The sequence below is a fragment of the Brachyhypopomus gauderio genome, chromosome 9 (assembly GCF_052324685.1).
Source record: "Brachyhypopomus gauderio isolate BG-103 chromosome 9, BGAUD_0.2, whole genome shotgun sequence".
NCBI lineage: Eukaryota > Metazoa > Chordata > Actinopteri > Gymnotiformes > Hypopomidae > Brachyhypopomus > Brachyhypopomus gauderio.
In genome coordinates, this window is record NC_135219.1 from 6878411 (window position 1) to 6898027 (window position 19617).

The 19617-nt window shown below is 43.0% G+C and overlaps 1 protein-coding gene and 1 non-coding gene across 2 annotated transcripts in view; both read left to right on the forward strand.

Moving 5' to 3' along the window:
- Nucleotides 1–7521: 7521 nt before the first annotated feature.
- On the forward strand, nucleotides 7522–7593 carry trnaa-ugc (transfer RNA alanine (anticodon UGC)). The gene has a single exon. It is a non-coding gene; the product is annotated as a tRNA-Ala (tRNA).
- An 87-nt stretch (nucleotides 7594–7680) lies between these two features.
- Nucleotides 7681–19617, forward strand: part of ift172 (intraflagellar transport 172) — a 34978-nt gene continuing 23041 nt past the window's right edge. Inside the window, exons 1-22 of the mRNA XM_077016739.1 lie at nucleotides 7681–7942; nucleotides 8278–8421; nucleotides 8686–8798; nucleotides 8975–9014; nucleotides 9128–9193; nucleotides 9284–9363; nucleotides 9458–9545; nucleotides 9731–9945; nucleotides 10502–10625; nucleotides 10804–10899; nucleotides 12287–12448; nucleotides 13563–13616; nucleotides 13869–13972; nucleotides 14462–14547; nucleotides 16138–16250; nucleotides 16476–16643; nucleotides 17172–17308; nucleotides 17589–17696; nucleotides 18612–18696; nucleotides 18954–19046; nucleotides 19136–19213; nucleotides 19353–19601. Coding sequence (XP_076872854.1) covers nucleotides 7904–7942; nucleotides 8278–8421; nucleotides 8686–8798; nucleotides 8975–9014; nucleotides 9128–9193; nucleotides 9284–9363; nucleotides 9458–9545; nucleotides 9731–9945; nucleotides 10502–10625; nucleotides 10804–10899; nucleotides 12287–12448; nucleotides 13563–13616; nucleotides 13869–13972; nucleotides 14462–14547; nucleotides 16138–16250; nucleotides 16476–16643; nucleotides 17172–17308; nucleotides 17589–17696; nucleotides 18612–18696; nucleotides 18954–19046; nucleotides 19136–19213; nucleotides 19353–19601 — 2442 coding nt within the window. The 5' untranslated portion in view covers nucleotides 7681–7903. The remainder of the gene's footprint in view (nucleotides 7943–8277; nucleotides 8422–8685; nucleotides 8799–8974; nucleotides 9015–9127; nucleotides 9194–9283; nucleotides 9364–9457; nucleotides 9546–9730; nucleotides 9946–10501; nucleotides 10626–10803; nucleotides 10900–12286; nucleotides 12449–13562; nucleotides 13617–13868; nucleotides 13973–14461; nucleotides 14548–16137; nucleotides 16251–16475; nucleotides 16644–17171; nucleotides 17309–17588; nucleotides 17697–18611; nucleotides 18697–18953; nucleotides 19047–19135; nucleotides 19214–19352; nucleotides 19602–19617) is intronic.

Consider the following 19617-nt stretch of genomic DNA (forward strand, 5'->3'; position numbering starts at 1 on the left):
AAACACTGGTTGCAGTATTGTGTTAAGTATTTAGCAGGCCCGTAGCCAGCATTGTGATGGGGGGATCTTTTTCCCCCAAAAGTGGACTTCATTTGGCTCTCTAATCCAATGCCCCCTAAATTCATAAGCACACTTCAAACCTTTTAATTTAGACATATTTTATTCATTATAAGCACGGTTGCTTATAATGAATAAGGGGGTGGTGTGTGTGTCAAACGTTGACGGGGGGGGATTATGTCTTATATGCTTCCTCTATGCTGCGCCTAAAGCGATCGATCACCAGTGGTTGGCGCCAGAGTGAACTAGTAACTCATTGAATCATAGATGTAGATTGGAGATAAATAAACTAGATTTTTTTTTCAGCGTGAGAAATCGGATGTATGGCGTGTGAGCGTGTGGAAACGATCAAATGCGTGTGTCTTACGCTCATTGCGTGAGAGTTGGCAACACTGTTATAAGTTTGTTGTGAGTCTGCTGTTGCTGTCCTTATTTGTTCGTCTGTATATTCACCGGAGATTTACAATTCATTCATTGAATAGCCTACCTATCTTGAGGGGCATGTGTGTACGGAGGGAGGGTGCGGGGGCGAGAGGGGGGGTGTCGAACGAACCCTTCGATCCCCCCTGGCTACGGGCCTGTTTAGCGAATTTGTTCAGACCTTTTGGACAATACTAAGGCAAACTGAAAGCTTAATCATGACCAGTGTTACATTTAATTATAATATATAATGTCTTGTGGATTATTGCTGGTCACTTATCTGGCCTGAAGGATTTTTTTGTAGGTAACAATGGCCACTGTTAACTCCAGCCCTGCATTGAAGTTGACAAAGAAAATGCAGTTTGACCTGGATTGAAACTGCAAGCAAAAAAAAGACCACAATTAACACAGATGTGTTCATGCACTCACCCACTATTCCATAATCTGACATTCTTAAAGCTGATAATGGGGCAGACTGTGGATGGGACTGGCCCCTAGACTCATATTTGTCTACTGTGTAAACAGCGTCATTACAACATATTAGAGTGGCTGGCACTTTGATAAATGGTAGATAACTGCTCGTCAATAAACAGTTTACTCTTGTCAATATGGTGAAAGTCTGTGAAAATGGAGATATTGATGACAACGTTTGAGTGCTTTAGTTTAACCACTGCTGATGTCACCATTTGTGAACCACACAGCTGACGCTGTAGCTGAATCCTAACATGTTGCGTGTTTTGTTTTCACGTTTCTTACATATTTAATTAAATTCACATCTAATATTCACCCCTTCACAAGCTGAATAAAGAGTGGAGTGCGAGATGAACAGAGGTGTCAATTCCAGGTTCAGAAAGTAAAAGTCCTCACCAGGATTTTGCTCAGGCTTCCTGGATTGTGTTGATTCCACAAATTTTACCTGGATTGCACTAATTAGAAAATCTAGCAAGCTTGAGCAAAATCCTGGTGAGGACTTTTACTTTCTGAACCTGGAATTGACACCTCTGGAGATGAATGAATTAAGCAAGCACACAGAATATAGATTAATTTTTTCCATGATGGACAGACCTCTAGGCTGTATTAAGCACATCTTCTCACAACTGCAGCCACTATTATCTTAGTAGCATTGCTCATATCTAGTAGCCTATCGGAAAAAAGGATGGCCAACTAATAGTAGGATTAAACAGATAACACATGACCAATAAAATGTGAACTCAGACCTTAAATATTATATGATTGGAAGGTAGCTTAAGGGCTATGCATCAAGTCTGCATACTTGTATGTAGAGGGGATGGGGGGTGGAGAGCAGTCATTGAATCTTCTGGTAATCTGAGATGTTGATGTTGTCATCCAGCCATGTCATGCGTTCACTCTAGTTGTGATAATGATTTGGGTGGAAAACAATGGCTCATGACTCATGACTGTGGTCATCTCCAGGCCCCTCCCTCTAGTTATGCTGCTATAGGTAAGCCTGTCAGAGCCACAAGCTAATCACTTGCACGTGTGCTATATATATGGTTGTTTAAATTGATATTCACATACTTAACCTGTATTTTATATCCTGGTTACATGCTTCTACCAAAGACAATCCCATACAAGCGCTTATGAGATGGTCTGGCTTGCCAGTGGATGTGCCAACGCCGTGGATGGATGCGCCATTTCGCCAGCATATGGGCAGATGCTGACTCCTACCTGAGGCACAACATCTACATTGGAGAGACTGTCACTCCTGGAATTAGAACTATAACTGGAACTATATAACTATATTAGAACTATAAATATGGACTTTTACTTGCGGGCCACCCAATGGGGGATGGGTTTTCTTTTGAGCCCTGGCTTGCTCGTTAGCGGTCTGGACCCATACGATTGTAAAGCGGCTTTGTGACAATATGTGTTGTAAAAAGCACTATATAAAATAGCACTATACTTTGACTTTGACAGTTTCCTTACAGCTGTGCCACTTCAATTGTAGCATCACTAGGAGGAAGGGAGGTCTATTAGTTCAAAATGGAGAAAAAGAGTCGTCAGAGATTGTCAGAACATGAACTGTCAGAGATTCATGTTTAGCTCATGAACTAAGTGCTACCGAATCAGTAGGACTCTACCAGTATAAAACATCACAGGCATTTTAAGCTGCACTCCATGAGAATGACGAATTTGTGAGTGCTAATTAATTTTGAACCCTGTCAAAACCAAGGTCCAGATCTAAGAAATATATCTTGAAATTCACTGTCAGCAATCTTGAACCCTCAGATTACGGCTTTTGAATGGAGTATGTGACTATGCTGGTATTGTTCACAACAATGATATCCTTAGGATCCTTTTTGCAGTAGGAATGCAAAAATACATGAAGCAATACTAGTATTTGTTGTTGTTGTTGTTTTTGCCCTGTTAACGTTTCCTGATAACATTATCTAGGAACAAAAGAAGGGAAATATATTGGTTTTGCTTAGAATATAAATCATTTACCATTTAAATTATTCAGTATACTTCAGACCATACTGCAAATCAGCAACTTAAGAGTCAATACTCACCTTTGGAGGTGGCACTGTTTTGTTTTGTTTTGGGGGGTTTTTTTTTGTTTTTGCAGTTTTGTCTAGTGCCTCCCTGTTGACATCTGACATCTGAAAGAACCAAGGTTGCACCAAAGGGATGCAGTTCTTTTGTTATTTTCAAATTCCATTAGCAGGCACTGTAACCAGCTAGGTAGATATGTTTCACCTTCCACTATTTACTGAATAGTACCATGAAGACTTAAACAAATAAAACACTGCCCCCAAGACAGGGGGCACAAGCTGACACTGATAACAACAGAATGTTGGCCCACCAATGGTGAGCGTTGTTAGTCTTGAAAATCGAATTTTCTCCATCAGAATATTGTTGATCTGTTTGGCTACATTTCTGGAAAGGTGGATAATTTTTGTTAAAGAAGGAATGTCAGGCATGCCACCATTTATCCAACATCCGCCCCACATTGGTCTATATGAAAATGTAAGTTATAATTATGCCAGTAGCCAGCTATGATCACACTGTAAGTTATAATTATGCTAGTAGTCAGCTATGATCACATTCATTCCATGGGGTTCTAAAGTTCCAATAATGTAGATCAGTTTATCAGTAGATCAGTTTATCAGTAGATCAGTTAATTTCCTAATGTCATTGCTGCCATATCAAGAACTGGCAATGCAAACGGATATGTCATTAATATAATGTCCATTAGTATTAAAATGTCGACACTGGGAATGACATTAATCCTGATGGTCCGAAGTTGTTCAACCAACTGATCAGCAAGTCTTCTCTTGGTTTCTCCAATGTAATGCTGATTAAATCTCTTACAAATAATGCAATAGACAACTCCTGCTGTGGTGCATGAGTGTAACGTATTGAACAGGCAGAGAGGGATCCAAATGCGGAAGAACACCGCTTTTATTGAAATGAGACGCTGGTACAGAAACTGGCAGGTGAATTACGAGCACTAGGATAAGTAACAGCGTTTTCTTGGCATGGTCAGGACAGTCCAGGGTCATACCGGGGGAGCAGAATCAGGAGGTACAGAGGGACTAGGCAGGAGACCAGGTCGGGGACGTAAACGAGGGTCGGAACACAGGAGAGCAGACAGGTAAATGAAAGGCCTGGTACGCAGCATGAGTCTGCAATACTTCGCGACTAGGAAGTGGAATGTGGGCATTTAAGTAGAGATACAGGGGGTGTGGTGATGAGCGTCAGGTGAGGCTGGTTAGGTGGAGATCAGGTGGCATTCCTTACAATGAGGATGAATGAGTGATGAAAATTGATCCTTTTGTGCCAATTATTTTTGTGGTTGTGTTAATAAATTTACACGTATCACATCTAGATCGGTTGCAGGCTGCAGTTGAAATCTGATTGGTTAATTAAATAATTCTTGTCAAGTATGTCTTTAGTGTTCTTGTCTCATCTATAAGAAATTAGTGGCGGATCCTTTTTACTTGTATGAAAAAATGTGTGCAGTCACAGCTGAGCACACCATTTAAATGCATATTTAAGATCTTGTGATGTAATATTTGTTTTTAATGAGAAATAGAACTGAAAAAAGCATGTGTCCCCAATGTGCACAGAAACTTTGTCTTTTTTTGGACATGGCTTGGTTTATGGGACAAAGCCAGGAAAATATGGATGAGGAGCTATTTTTGTTGAGGTGTCAGGTGTCTCAAAGCAGATTTGCCCTCTGAACTTCAGAAACCCACAGCACAGAACCTGAAGGTGAAAGAAAGCATGTCAGAATTCGTCCACCTAGTCCCAGGTGAGACAGGTACTTGGTAATGGTGGTGGATACCTGGGATGAGACTTCAAATGCAGTGAGGGATGTGGCTAGGAAGGTATTGTGTGACCTCAGGACAGAGGAAGATAGACAAGGAGTCATGGTGGTAGAATGAGGAAGTTCAGGAAAGTTTGAGAGAGAGCAGTGGCAGAAGCTAAATAGAAGGCATATAGCAAGCTGTATGAGATGTTGGACACTAAGGAAGGGGAAAAGGATCTGTACAGATTGGCCAGACAGAGAAACCGTGATGGGCAGGATGTGCAGCAGGTTAGGATGATAAAGGATAAAGGTGGAAATGTGTTGCCTGGTGAGGAGAGTGTCTTGGGAAGGTGGAAGGAGTATTTTGAGGAACTGATGAATCAAGAGAATGAAAGGGAAAGGTTAGAAGAGGAAGAGGTTGTGAATCAGGAAGTGCCTCAGGTGAGTAAGGAGGAAGTAAGGGCTGCAATTTGGAGAATGAAGTGTAGTAAGGCAGTTGGACCGGATGATATTCCAGTGGAGGCATGGAAATGTTTGGGAGAGACAGCAGTGGTGTTTTTGACTGGGTTATTTAACAGAATCTTGGAAGGTCAGAAGATGCCTGAGGAGTGGAGATGAAGCATAATGGTGCCAATTTTCAATAATAAGGGCGACGTTCAGAGCTGTAGTAATTACAGGGGAATAAAGTTGATCAGTCACAGCCTGACAATCTGGGAAAGAGTAGTGGAAGCTAGGCTTAGAGGAGAGGTAGAGATCTGTGAGCAGCAGTATGGTTTCATGCCAGCTAAGTGCACTACAGATGCTATGTTTGCTTTGAGAGTGCTATCTATCTATCTATCTATCTATCTATCTATCTATCTATCTATCTATCTATCTATCTATCTATCTATCTATCTATCTATCTATCTATATTTGTGTTAGAAGCATTTGATAGAAGCATTTGTGTTTCTGCTTGTTTGTGATCTGTGATCTGTTTGACTTCTGGGTGCAGATACTTTCTGGGTGAGGCTGCTGCCTCAGTCTTGCTCTGTGAATTAACATAATAAAGGGTGATGTTTGGCTTTGCTAATTGCTGGCAAGAAGGAGAAGAAGGAGGGGTGATGTCCTGAGAATCCTGAATTCTCAGGAGCTCTAGTGTTAATGGGGAAGTATAGGGAAGGACAGAAGGAGTTTCATTGTGTGTTGACTTAGAGAAAGCTTATGATAGAGTACAGAGAGAGGAGCTGTGGTATTGTACGAGGAAGTCAGGAGTAGCAGAAAAGTATGTGAGGGTGGTGCAGGATATGTATGAGAACAGTGTGACAGCAGTGAGATGTGCAGTAGGAATGACAGATGGGTTTAAAGTGGGGGTAGGACTACATCAGGGATCAGCCCTGAGTCCCTTCCTGTTCACAATTGTCCTGGACAGACTGACGGATGAAGTTAGGCAGGAGTCCCCTTGGACTATGATGTTTGCTGATGACATTGTGATCTGTAGTGAGAGTAGGGAGCAGGTGGAGGTGAGCTTGGAAAGATGGAGATATGCTTTGGAGAGCAGGGGAATGAAAGTGAGCAGGAGTAAAACAGAGTACATGTGTGTGAATGAGAGGGCAGACGGAGGACAGTTGATTTGGCGAAGGTTGACGAGTTTACCTACTTAGGGTCGAGGGTACAGAGTAATGGAGGAAGTGAAAGAGAGGTAAAGAAGAGAGTGCAGGCAGGGTGGGATGGATGGCATAAAGTGTCTGGGGTGATGTGTGATAGAAGGGTGTCGGCTAGAATGAAAGGAAAGATCTATAGGACAGTAGTGAGACCTGCTATGTTGTATGGACTGGAGACAGTGGCACTGACAAAGAGACAGGTGAGGGAGATGGAGGTGTCTGAGATGAAGATGTTGAGATTCTCATTTGGAGTGACGAGGAAGGATAGGATCAGAAATGAATTTATTAGAGGATCAGCACATGTAGCATGTTTTGGAGATAAAGTTAGAGAAGCAAGATTGAGATGGTTTGGACATGTACAGAGGAGGGAGGAGAGGTATATTGGTAGGAGCCTCTTGAGGCTGGAACTTCCAGGCAAGAGGAGGAGAGGTAGACCTATGAGGAGGTTTATGGATGCAGTGGTAGAGGATATGAGAGTGGCTGGTGTGTCAATGGAGGACACTTAGGACAGGGCCAGATGGAGGAGTTTGATCCGCTGTGGCGACCCCTAAACAAGAATTGCCGAAAGAAAAACAAGAAGAAGTCCCAGGGCTCCACAGCAAATGTCTGCTGGCCATAATCTCTCCTGTGAACCAACTCCTAAAGGCATAGACCTGACAACTGTCAAGGTGTTCAGAAGTGGAGAAGACCCATTTGTGCCTGAAAATTTTCTCTTCAGATTTTTAATGAATGCAGAACCAGCAGCTAGTAAGAATTTGGAAATATCCATCCCATATTTGAAACCAGAGTTCCCCAAGCAGCCCAGTGACTGTTCTCTCACAAAGAACTTTTGTAAGCGCTCTGGATAAGAGCATCTGCTAAATGCCGTAAATGTAATGTAATGTAATGTAAATGTTCATACTTCCTCCTCCATCTGTTTGGCAAGAGTTGCAAGAGTTTTAGTTGAAATGTGTGCTTTTTCCAAAAGTGTGAGATGTTTTGTCTGTTGTGTGTGTAGCATTGGCTCGTGTGTGTTAAGTTTCGACAAAAGAGACACAGTTTCAGAAATAGGATCTTAAGAGTTTGCAAAGAACTGTAATTACCCGTTAACAATGCCAGGTAATTTTACTTCGTCAGAAAGGCTTCGGCGGAGGGGATGTAGCTCAGTGGTAGAGCGCATGCTTTGCATGTATGAGGCCCCGGGTTCAATCCCCGGCATCTCCATACGTGGGTATCTTTTTTTTGTTTTTAACAAATCTGTTTTATAAAGATCAAAATACAATTAGACACCACGAAAACACAATTTCGAATAGGCAAATGAAGAAATTCAAAATATATGCAACAAAAGCGATGTATTTTTGCGTTCATGTTTGCGTCAGGCTCTTTCGCCTTGACGACTGTAACCAGGCATAGAGCTGTTTACTAAAATGTCTGCCCCCTGAAACCACCGATTTACCAGACAACACGCAGGACATCTATAAATCCACATCGAACACATATAAATAAACCAGATTGAGTTTCGTAAACCGAAAGCATGCAGCTCAAGCATTTGAAGACTCTTCTTACTCCACAGGTAAATTATTTTTCACTGTATATTTGCGAAGTTCATCCACTAACGTAATCAAGCAACGGTTAACCTGTTAGCTAAGTAGCGGTGTGCTACTTCGGCGGACTCCTTAATGAAGTGAACACCAGAGTAGTTAGCTAGGTTATCTACCCATCTTAATAAAGTCACGGATATTGTGAAGAATTAATCCGTGCATGCATAACTTGAATGGGTAGCGTTGGTCCACCTGCTAGCTGGCTAACTACTTAGCACGGTCCAGTTGGCGGAGTTAGTCGGTCTTCCTAGCAGCCAGGTGAGCTAGTTCAGGTAACTGTTCTCAAACAGCCCACATGTTCGTGCAGGACGGGGCTGCCAAAGTCACCTGCATGGCGTGGGCCCCGAACAACGCAAGACTGGCCGTGTGCACAGTGGACCGGGTGGTTCTGCTGTACGACGAGCAAGGAGAGAGAAGAGACAAGTTTTCAACCAAACCTGCGGACTCTAAAGTAAGTTAGCCTAAATATGTAACGTTACTTTCGACAACAAACCTTGTTTTTTAATTAATTGGTGAGTACTTATTCGTACCTATAAATTATTCTACATATGTCAGTTTCTGTTATGTACAAGGAGGGTCTTGCTGTGATTTCAGAGGTTTCATAAATACCTCTATGGTAGAGCATTCTTGAAAAGGTTGACGTTGGAATAATACATATTATTGATAGAAATCATGAAATTGTAAATACACATATAAATACAGTGATTTTTTTCAGTACGGGAAGAAAAGCTACGTGGTCAAGTCTATGGCATTTTCTCCAGATTCTACTAAAATTGGCATCGCGCAAACTGACAATATAATATTTGTTTACAAAATTGGAGAAGAATGGTAAGTGTTATCTGTAATATTTTATAGCATAAAGTTCCTATTTTGCATATAACATGAAATGAAGGAAACGATTAACAATTTGACATAAACATAAAGGAGATGAATAACAACAAATATAATTATTCTGATTCTCTACATTGAAATAAATATCTAATCTGAAGTTTTCTTTATGTCAGGGGAGACAAAAAAGTTATTTGCAACAAATTTGTGCAGACCGTAAGTTTTTGTGATAATTAATTATAAGAAAGATATTGAGTACACACTGCAGATTATATACATTAGGTATGTAATAGCACAAAATAATAATAAAATCATTTCTTGTTTTGAAGAGTGCTGTAACATGCTTGCTATGGCCAGTAGACAATTCCATAGTTTTTGGACTTGCAGAAGGAAAAGTGAGTAATATAATACAAATTCCATGTTTTAAATTTTATTTAGGATCCTTAAACAAATGTTTGCATCACTTTATTTCTGTCATCATGCAGATTCGAATAGCCAACACCAAAACCAATAAATCATCTACAATATATAGAACTGAATCGTATGTCGTATCACTGACCTCCAAGTATGTATATTTATTGATTGTGCATACATTTGCAATTTTACATAGAGTGATTCTTTTCCTGTTAAATTCACACACCTTCTCTTGTTCCTGTTAGTGTCTCTGGTAAAGGAATCCTCTCAGGCCATGCAGATGGAACTGTTGTGCAGTATTGTTTTGATGATGACGGCTCAGGAGAATCTCAGGTATAGCTCTTATATTATAACAATGTAAATAACAAATCACATTTAAGAAGTGTGCTTGTACTTAATGGAAATGCACATAAACATGTAAATACTGAGGCCGCTGTACGCACAAGTTGATTATTGTAAATGTCCAAGTTTTGCGCCAGTCTCTGTTACCTGACTGTAGCTATTTGTGCTGGTTGAAGGTCAAATTGCTGACGCACCCCTGTCCACCATATGCTCTGGCCTGGGGAACAAACAGCATTATTGCAGCTGGATGCGATAAGAAGGTGGTGGCCTATGGGAGGGAGGGCCACGTGCTGCAGACATTTGACTTCAGCCGGGATCGTTCGGAAAAGGAGTTCACTGTGGCGGCAACCAGTCCCAGTGGCCAGTCGGTAGTATTGGGAAGTTATGATAGGTCAGTATGCTGTTTCAGGACAAGATGATCAGAAGAGAATTGGGAGTTTGAGTGGACATCTTTCTATGAAGACATTTTTCTTTGTTTGTATGTTACAAAAAGAGTGGATAATATAGTCACAACATTTTAAACAGCAGAGATTGCAGATAACAATAGCAACAGTGACAAGAAAAACTGTATATAACTGTATATAAATAGAAATTTCAATTTCACAGCAGAGTTTTAATGTGAATGTAATTAATGTAGGTCTAACAAATTGAATTATTAATGCATATTGCAAGCCTTTTTTGGGTGTGAGGGCATTTAGCATTATGAAGGCTTTGGACCTGTATTGTCTAGATTTGGATATAGTATTGTTGTGATGTATTGGTTTGTTATTGTTGATTATAGATCATACCCATGACAATACTGTTAGACTTTCATGTCTATGCAAAAAGTGCATCATTGCCTTCTGTGTGAAGTGACAACCACAGCGTGTTTTCTAGACTATTTGTTAATAAATGAGTTTTATTTGTGATACTTAATTGTCTTTTCTGTTTGCATTATTGTCTGTCAGACTGAGGGTTTTCAACTGGAACCCTCGTAGGGCTTCCTGGGATGAGGCGTCTCCCAAAGAAATTCCTAATCTGTACACCATCACAGCTTTGGCCTGGAAGAAAGACGGCTCACGGCTCTGCGCAGTAAGATCCTAACAGATCAGTCACTGTGAAATGACAAGCCAAGATAGAACTGCACAAAGAGCTGTAGCTTTACGAGCGCATTGACAAGTTTGTTTTGTCCACAGTAATGGATCTCTTAAAATGTAAATGCAAGTGAAAATGTCAACTAGTTTTTCATGGTGTGATTTGTGGCTACCAGGGTACGCTGTGTGGGGGAGTGGAGCAGTTTGACTGCTGCCTTCGCAGGAGCATTTACAAGAACAAATTTGAGATGACTTATGTGGGCCTGAGCCAGGTAATGATTTCATTAGGTTCATCCAAAGCAGTCCAGTTATACTAATTAAATACTTCAATAGGAGTGCCGATCTAGGACTTTTTCCTTTCTCACTCTCTCTCTCTCTCTCTCTCTCTCTCTCTCTCTATCTCTCTCTCTCTTCTCGCTCTCGCTCTCTCTCTCTCTTAGTCTATCTCAGTCTCTGTTTTTTATTTCCTATGCATATAAGAAAGTGGAAATTAGGTATTTGCAGCACTCCTGACATATTGATAATGGTATATTGCATTAAACTAGGTCTTGACAAAGCAGAATGTAATTATAGGGGTTTGTTTACAGTGGAATAAGATGAGTCCGAATCTGCAGCTTACTTAATGTTTATTGTTCTACTACCACCTTGTAGTATTGTCTGAATTCTCAATGGACAATTTACATTCCCTTCATAGTTAAGCATAATGTTACCAATATTTAATTGTAAATCTAGTGATCAATTAATGTACTTACTTACAGACCAAAGTACCACAATGCATAGTACTTTCCTATGGCAGATCTTGGTGCTGTACGTATTAGGAATGTTAGTGTAACAGCCATAGTGATAAGCTTGGTACCGCTGTTTCATGTGGAGCCACAAGGAATGACTACAATATGTTAATATAATGCAGACCAGAATAAATCAAGCTCATGCTCAAGAAATCAGAATTAGATATTTCACTCAATAGTTTTTGTTTATAAAATGGGAACATGTGTATAGCATGGATAGAGCTCTGTATTATTAAAGACACAACATCACATATTGGAAGTAGTAAAACTTTGTTAATCTGTTTTTCAATGTGTTGAGATTGTACCAGTAGTATGATCATTAGTGATATTCCGGGGAGTTTATGTTTATATTATATTTACATTTACGGCATTTGGCAGACGCCCTTATCCAGAGCGACTTACATTTTTATCTCATTTTTATACAAGTGAGCAATTGAGGGTTAAGGGCCTTGCTCAGGGGCACCTCAGTCATGGCATCAGGCCTGGGGATCGAACCCACGACCCTCCGGTCACAAGACCAGTTCCCTAACCACCAGGCCATGACTGCCCCCGTCATGTTTATATATGTTTATATATGTTTATATTACCAGTGCAAGCTAGTGTGGTCTGAATTCCATCTGCTATGTCTCGTATATGATCAGTTATATAGAAGTGATTAGTGAATGAGAAATCGAGGACACCATTTCAGACACAGCTGTAGAAAGGAATGAAAGCCCAGTGTTTGGAACTGAGGAGCATGGGGGATCTCAATAAATCTCACAAATCCTGCTGCACGGAGATTAATCAGAGTTAGTCATGTTGCGAACCACTTTTTGTTCCCAATGGAGCCTTGCCAGTTTTTTACCCATATCCGTCACTTGCTGTGACCCAGGTGATTGTGAAGAACCTCTCGACGGGAACCCGAGTGGTGCTGAAGTCACATTATGGCTACGAGATCGACGAGGTGAAGATCATGGGGAGGGAACGCTATCTCGTGGCCCATACCTCTGACACCTTGTTGCTGGGCGACTTGGGCTCCAATAAAATGAGCGAGGTAGGAATATGTCATTTAAAGCAATACTTCATCAAGAAATTACTGCTAGGAAGGGCCAGATAGCATGAGAGCCAACCACATTACCAACAAGTAAAGATTAGTTTCTTGTTTTTAGTCTTGATATATTGTTTATGAAATACATGCAAACAGAACAAAGCCCCTTTTTTTTGGAGACAAGTGAAAGTCTTGGCTGGACAATTGTGAGAATCAGAACACCTTATGCAAATGAGAGGCAAGCATTTTCATTATATGTCATGTCCCTTGTCAAGCACACAAAATTTGCTTGCATATTAAGGATGGTCTACAGCGTCTACTCATAGGTGAGGGAAGGGTTTCGCTTCATTGTGTTAAAGATGCACTAGGACAGACACCAGGAAAGGAACTGATCTGACACCACACATTTTAGCATAAGAAATAAATAAATGTGCCACATTTGTCAATTGTGATTTTCACCCCAATCAAAATTTGTCCTTCGCATCTGTCCAGCGATAACACACACTTTAGTGGTCACTAGGGGGCTGTGGTACACACGTGCCCAGAGCAGTGGGCAGCCCTCGGGGGCCTGAGAAGCAGTTGGGGTTAGGTGCCTTGCTCAAAGCCACTTCAGTCATGGCCTGAGGTCTGGCAATCAAACCCACGATGCCCCGGTCACAAGACCGGTTCCCTAACCACCCCCAAGACCCCCGTGACTGCCCCCCATGACTGCATGCATCACAAATCAAGTTCCTTTAGGCTCTATGCCATAATAGCAAGCTTTTATCTATGTTTCACAAAAAACACTTTCATTCGAATAACTGAAAATACCCTAGTTTGACTCTGTTCTTGCAAGTTGTCAAAGTTTTCCTCTTTTAGGTAAGATTTCCAGTCTGTCTGAGTGAATGACCCCATTCAGCGTTCCAAGGACTTGAAAAAAACTCTAATTAAAAGTTTTGGGCCTGCCACGGTCCGCCATGCTAATCCACGTTTAATTGAGTTTTCGTGCAACTTTCACAGGAGCTGGGGGTGTGTTCACAATGACATACAGGGATAACAGTGCGAAGGCCTGGCTGTGGGCTTTTTCTCTCTCTCTGTGGATCTTAGTAGGAAGTATAACTCTGTATAACATTGCCTGCAGGTGGCGTGGCAGGGCTCTGGAGGCAACGAGAAATTCTTCTTTGAAAATGAATCAGTATGTATTGCCTTCCTCTCATATCAACATCAGTAACATCAGTGGATATGTGTGCATGTAATTTTATTTGGCACTGTACTAAAATTGACCTATTGTGCTATTAAATTGACCATATTTGATCTAGAGATATTAAACTATTAGCAGCGAATTCAAGCAATTGGTTCAGATCTAGAACATGCAGAAGATGATCTGAAAGTGCTGCTGTTGAGTTTTGTGTGGCGTGTGAGGAAATGAGTCCTGGTTTTGTGTCAGGTGTGTATGATTTTCAACGCGGGTGAGCTAACGCTGGTAGAGTACGGGAGCAATGAGATCCTGGGATCTGTTCGCACTGAATTTATGAACCCACACCTTATCAGGTATGTTCAGATTACTTTAACACATGCTTTCTCTATACCTTCCCTCAGCCTTTCCATATCATGAGGCAGGAAGCAACAACCATGTTTCTAACAGGGGCATATGTAGTAAAGTTGCATTTATAGAAGAGTGTTTGGCTTTATGTCAGTTTTTATTTGCAACATGTCCATGTTAATACATTTAGTTTGTAGTCCAAGTCCTATACATTACTCCTAATCCTTTACTATCATGAGCAATATTCACAATTACCACTAGGTGGCAGCATTGAACTGACATTCACTCACGGTAGAACTGTGAGCTGTGTCAGCCTGTTATGTAAACCACAACTGCTTAGCATACAGCTGCCTTGTCAGCCTTTGCAGCATAAAATGTAGTCATCACAAATCAGTATTCATGCGTACCACCAGACAGAAGCACTGTGAGGACTACTCCCCTCAATCATTATATCTGGTGTTTTCATGATGTGTGTGTGTGTGTGGGTGTGTACACAGTGTGCGTCTGAATGAGAGAAGGCAGAGGGGAGTGGGGGACAACAAGAAGTTAGCCTACCTAATCGACATCAAAACCATCGCTATCGGTGAGTCCCAACATGGCTGACATGACTCAGTACACAGTGAAAACCCCATTGGTGGATTAACACCTACAGTGCTGAATTAACACTTACAGTGCTGGACTAACACCTACAGTGCTGGAATAATAAGTATTGTGTTGAATTAACACTTTCAGTTTTGAATAGTGGTAATTTTAGTACACCTGGTCTTCCAGTGAATATACTCTTATGTAACAGTTTAACCGCATCATGTAGAGTGGAGTAATGAAATTTCATAGGCTGTTGACTCTATTCAAATGGAGAGCCTGCTCAGCACATGCAAAACTGTCAGTGCTGCTTGTGTGCAAAGGGAGGCAGTGATTAGTTGGATATGAGCCAATCACTAAAAATGCTGTAAAAATTTAAATTGTATCAATTTTGGAAATGCTTTGACCACAAATAAGTAGATACTAGAACACAACACAGCTTGCCAACAAAGCAAACGTAAAGCTTCTTGCAGACTTGGACACAACCTTCCCTGCTCTACCTCACGGGACCTTCAGTTGCATAATTTGCACCCCCCCCCCCCCCCCCCCCCCCCCTTCCTCCAAACACTTCCGCCCCACTCCTCCGAGCGCAAGCCCAAGGCAGCACCCTGTGCTCCCCAGACTCGTCAGAGGCTCTGAGTGCGGAAGCTGCCAGAGGGGAGCGGGCGTGTCGGAAAACGGCCATATGTGGGCACGGCCGCTGGTGTTGGGCACGGGGGCGACCCCGCAGCGACCCCACAGCGCCCTCATCGGGGCCCTCCCCTTTGCTCTCTGCTGTGTGCCATCTGCCATAGCTCCTTCCACTTCCTGTGCTAACAAAGTCCAAGCACACTCCTCTGCCATCTCTCTCTCTTTCTCTCTCTCTCTCTCTCTCTCTCATGCTCTCTCTCTCTCATTTAACCTTCTTCCATTTTCAGGTGTCAAAAATGGGGGAAGCTACTTTCATCCAATTTATTTGCCTCTGACTGACAGCAGTGTGCCCTCCCCAACACCCTGCCCATGTGTGCTTAAAGCATGTTTGGAAAGTGCAAATTGGAAAGTGGTTTCGTTCACCCCCACACCCCCCACCCCAGCACAAAACCAGCACATCTCCTTGGAATGGTTATTTTCTAACAAGGGAGTGAAAGGCAGAAATGCAGTGGGACGGGAAAGATTTGCTTTCGTTCACACACGGATGTTTGCAGGCTGCCTGAACAGAACTGGCTTCATTTTTGCAGCCTGCTGTCATATGTGTGTGTGTGTGTGTGTGTGTGTGTGTGTGTGTGTGTGTGTGTGTGTGTGTGTGTGTGTGTGTGTGTGTGTGTGTGAGCATGCACGCAGATTGTTCTGTTCTTGTGAGTTAATGCAGCCCCTTACAGGGTTTGCTGTTTGTCTTTTTGTTTTCTATTTCCCTTCGATCTGAATGTCGCATTCTCTCATTACAGAAACTCTATTCAGGTCGACCTGTTTCCTGATGTCAGCTCTAATGCTGTGGTGCTAAATATCCAATCTACTTTCAGCATTAAGGGGCTTGCAGGTGGACTTATATAGTATGTTCAGAATATCACTGATAAAAAAGCCCATAATGATTCCCTCCTGTTCCCTTGCTTAGTGGACTTGACGGGTGGTTATAACCTGGGAACTGTTAGTCACGACTCAAAGATTGACTGGCTGGAGCTGAATGAGACAGGCCGCAAGCTGCTCTTCAGAGACAAGAAGCTTAAGGTACCCATCACAGTTCTTAGGTTGACTTCACTGTCAACGATTAAAAATGAAATGACGGAATGAATAAACTGAACTGGATTTATTGAGATTATACTGTATGGCTTTTAATGTTTTGATTTAGACTTTCAGTTGCTGTTTCATTTTTCATGCTTCCCTTTCTTTCTATCTCTCTGCCCCCACTCTCCCCCTCTCTCTTTCTCTCTCTCTCTCTGTCTGTTTGTTCAGCTGAACCTGTTTGACATTGAGAGTGGTGTGAAGACCACCGTTCTGAGTTTCTGCTCCTACGTCCAGTGGGTGCCGGGAAGTGATGTTGTAGTGGCTCAGAACCGTGGTAACCTCTGTGTGTGGTACAACATCGACAGCCCAGAGAGGGTCACCATGTTCCCACTGAAAGTGAGCTGACATCTCTCAGCCTCGCAACACCCCATCCCACCCCGCCACACCCCTCCCACACCTCCCCACCACACCCCTCCTCGCAACGCCCCGCCCTGCAACACACTGCCCCGCCCCGCCCCGCCCCCTCCCACCCCTCCCTGCAACACCCCACCCCACCACGCCCCCTCCCTGCAACACCCCACCCCGCCACGCCCCCTCCCTGCAACACCCCCCCCTGCAACACACTGCCCCGCCCCGCCCCCTCCCACCCCTCCCCACCACACCCCTCCTCGCAACGCCCCGCCCTGCAACACACTGTCCCGCCCCGCCCCGCCCCCTCCCACCCCTCCCCACCACACCCCTCCTCGCAACGCCCCGCCCTGCAACACACTGCCCCACCCCGCCCCCTCCCACCCCTCCCTGCAACACCCCACCCCGCCACGCTCCTCCCTGCAACGCCCCGCCCGCAACACCCCTCCGTGCACCACACACTGTATTTATGTGCAGTCAGATTAAGGCTGATATAAAGCCTGCTTTTATTTACAGGGGGATATTTCTGATCTGGAGAGGGCCAATGGCAAAACAGAGGTGATTGTGACAGAAGGAGTGAATACCATATCCTACACACTGGATGAAGGATTGATTGAGTTTGGAACAGCCATTGATGATGGAGATTATTACAGGTATCTAAATAGTACCTAAAAAGTCTGCAATACACATGATAAAGGTATTGACTTGGAATGAAGCATAATGGGATTATTATTATATATTACACTGTATCATTCATGCATTCATTCATTCAGTCAGAAGCCAGTGCACAGAGATTTACATTTGCCTTTCCTAAAGAAAATACAGAAAATATCATAGAATGCAGGTGCTAACAAGAACTCGTGATATGTCGTAGGTTTTTGTGCTGATGTAGATGTGTTGCTTGTTTTTGCTTCTATGTGCGCATGCTCTCAGAGCCACAGCATTCCTGGAGACGCTGGAAATGTGTGCGGAGACAGAAGCCATGTGGAAGACACTGAGCAGACTCTCTCTAGAGGCAAGGCAACTGCATGTTGCTGAGAGGTTAGCTTTGGAGTACTCCACACAAAATTATGGTCAACACCATATCTTCATTCAATCATACACCAAAACCTGAAAAGAATCTTCGAAACTTGAGACATTCTTCAAAATAAGCTGAAAGCTCGTCATATATAAATAGAGGTTGACGTGAACTTGCGCTTATAGCAAGTTCCTACATCGCATATTTTTATATCTATACATCTATACTTTCTGTAGATTTTTTTTTTTTTGTTTTTTAAAAAGAATTTTGCCTGAAGGCATTTTTCTTACGGTAAGTTTTAGGACTTGGGGCAAAAGTACAGCTCTTTCCCTTAGGCTGAAAAAAGAAACAATGTCATTGAGGAGGTGCAGGGAGGAGGCTTGATGGCTGAGGTCTGCCCTGATTTGGCTCAGTTTAGCTTTAGTAACAAACAGGCAAGTTGACAATCTTTACAGTATAAGCAATTTTTGCTTTGGCAGGAGGTGGGGAGAGCACATTTGAAAGTTTAAATGTAATGGTAACATGGCATCAATAATTCAGGGCACCATGTATTGTGTGTGACCGATCTGCATAACACATGCAGGGAAAAACAGTTTTGTCCGTGCAGGAGAATGCAAATGATGGAGGGAAAGAGGTAGAACGAGAGAATGGAGAACAAGAGATATGTGGAGACACTCTTTGGGAGAGCAGTATATCAACATGATGCAACTTTAGAGAAAGAACCAGAAATGTGGCCAGACTTTCATGGCCATGTCTGAATGTTTCAGCCTGCGAAAAGCTGCCCGAGCGTCAGTATTAGCACTGCAGCGCGCTCTAGCATTGCTCGGGTGCTTTCCTTGTTTGGCAAAATATTTACAGGGTTTGACAACAGGCTGCTAGGAGGTTGCTGCTGGAATTTATCCTGAGCTGTCGCATGTCTGTCTCTGCTTGCTCTTCAGGTGCTTTGCTGCCTTAGGTGACGTATCGAAGGCCCGGTTTCTGAATGAGACCAACAAAATTGCTGACTCCTTCGCAAAGGAACATGTATGTAGAAATAACATCTCTGGAGTGCACTGTTCACGCTGCCTTCCAGCCACAGTCCACAGTTCACAAAATGCTAAGGTTACGAATTTTGATTGCACCAGCGCTCTGACTGGTTTACTTATGGAAATTCAGCCCTGAGGTCTGGAAGCCAGTTTGGAAGGGGCAGCACTCTTATTATAAACTGTTTGGCAAGAGTTATTTGAGTCATTATGCTTATTTCTTATCATTGTTCTTCTCTACTTTCTGGTTAATTGGAGGGCGGTGATGGCACAGAACACTACAAAGTGAAAGCGCGCTTAGCGATGCTGGATAAGAACTACAAACTGGCTGAGATGTACTACGTGGAGCAGGTAATTTCTCCTTTATTAAATGGTCTGCAGCGTCCATAGAGGGATTCTTACATCGAGGCACGTGGAGGTAATATTGATGCTCCCCGCAGAACGCAATTGATGAGGTGATGGAAATGTACCAGGAGCTGCACATGTGGACTGACTGCATTGCAGTGGCGGAGGCCAAGGTAACATCTGAGCAGCAGTTTCTGAATGTCTCTATTACGTTCTGTCTGCATCATAGGTTCATAAGTAGGCTTCGTCATAGATTGCTACACATTGCTGTATCTTCAGCATGCCGTGTGTGTGTGTGTTGACCTTCCCCAGGGCCATCCTGAGCTGGACAACCTTCGGCACAGCTACTTCGCCTGGTTGATGGAGACCAATCAGTACGAGAAGGCGGGGGAGGTGAAGGAGAGTGAGGGCGACTACGTGGGCGCTGTTAACCTTTACTTGAAGGCAGGGCTCTCTGCCAAAGCCGCCTGGCTAGCTATGAGCAGGGACGAACTCCTGGCCAATAGTGATGTCCTCAACCACATCACCACAGCCCTCATCAAAGGAGAGTTCTTCGAGAGGGTGAGTCACAGCTCGC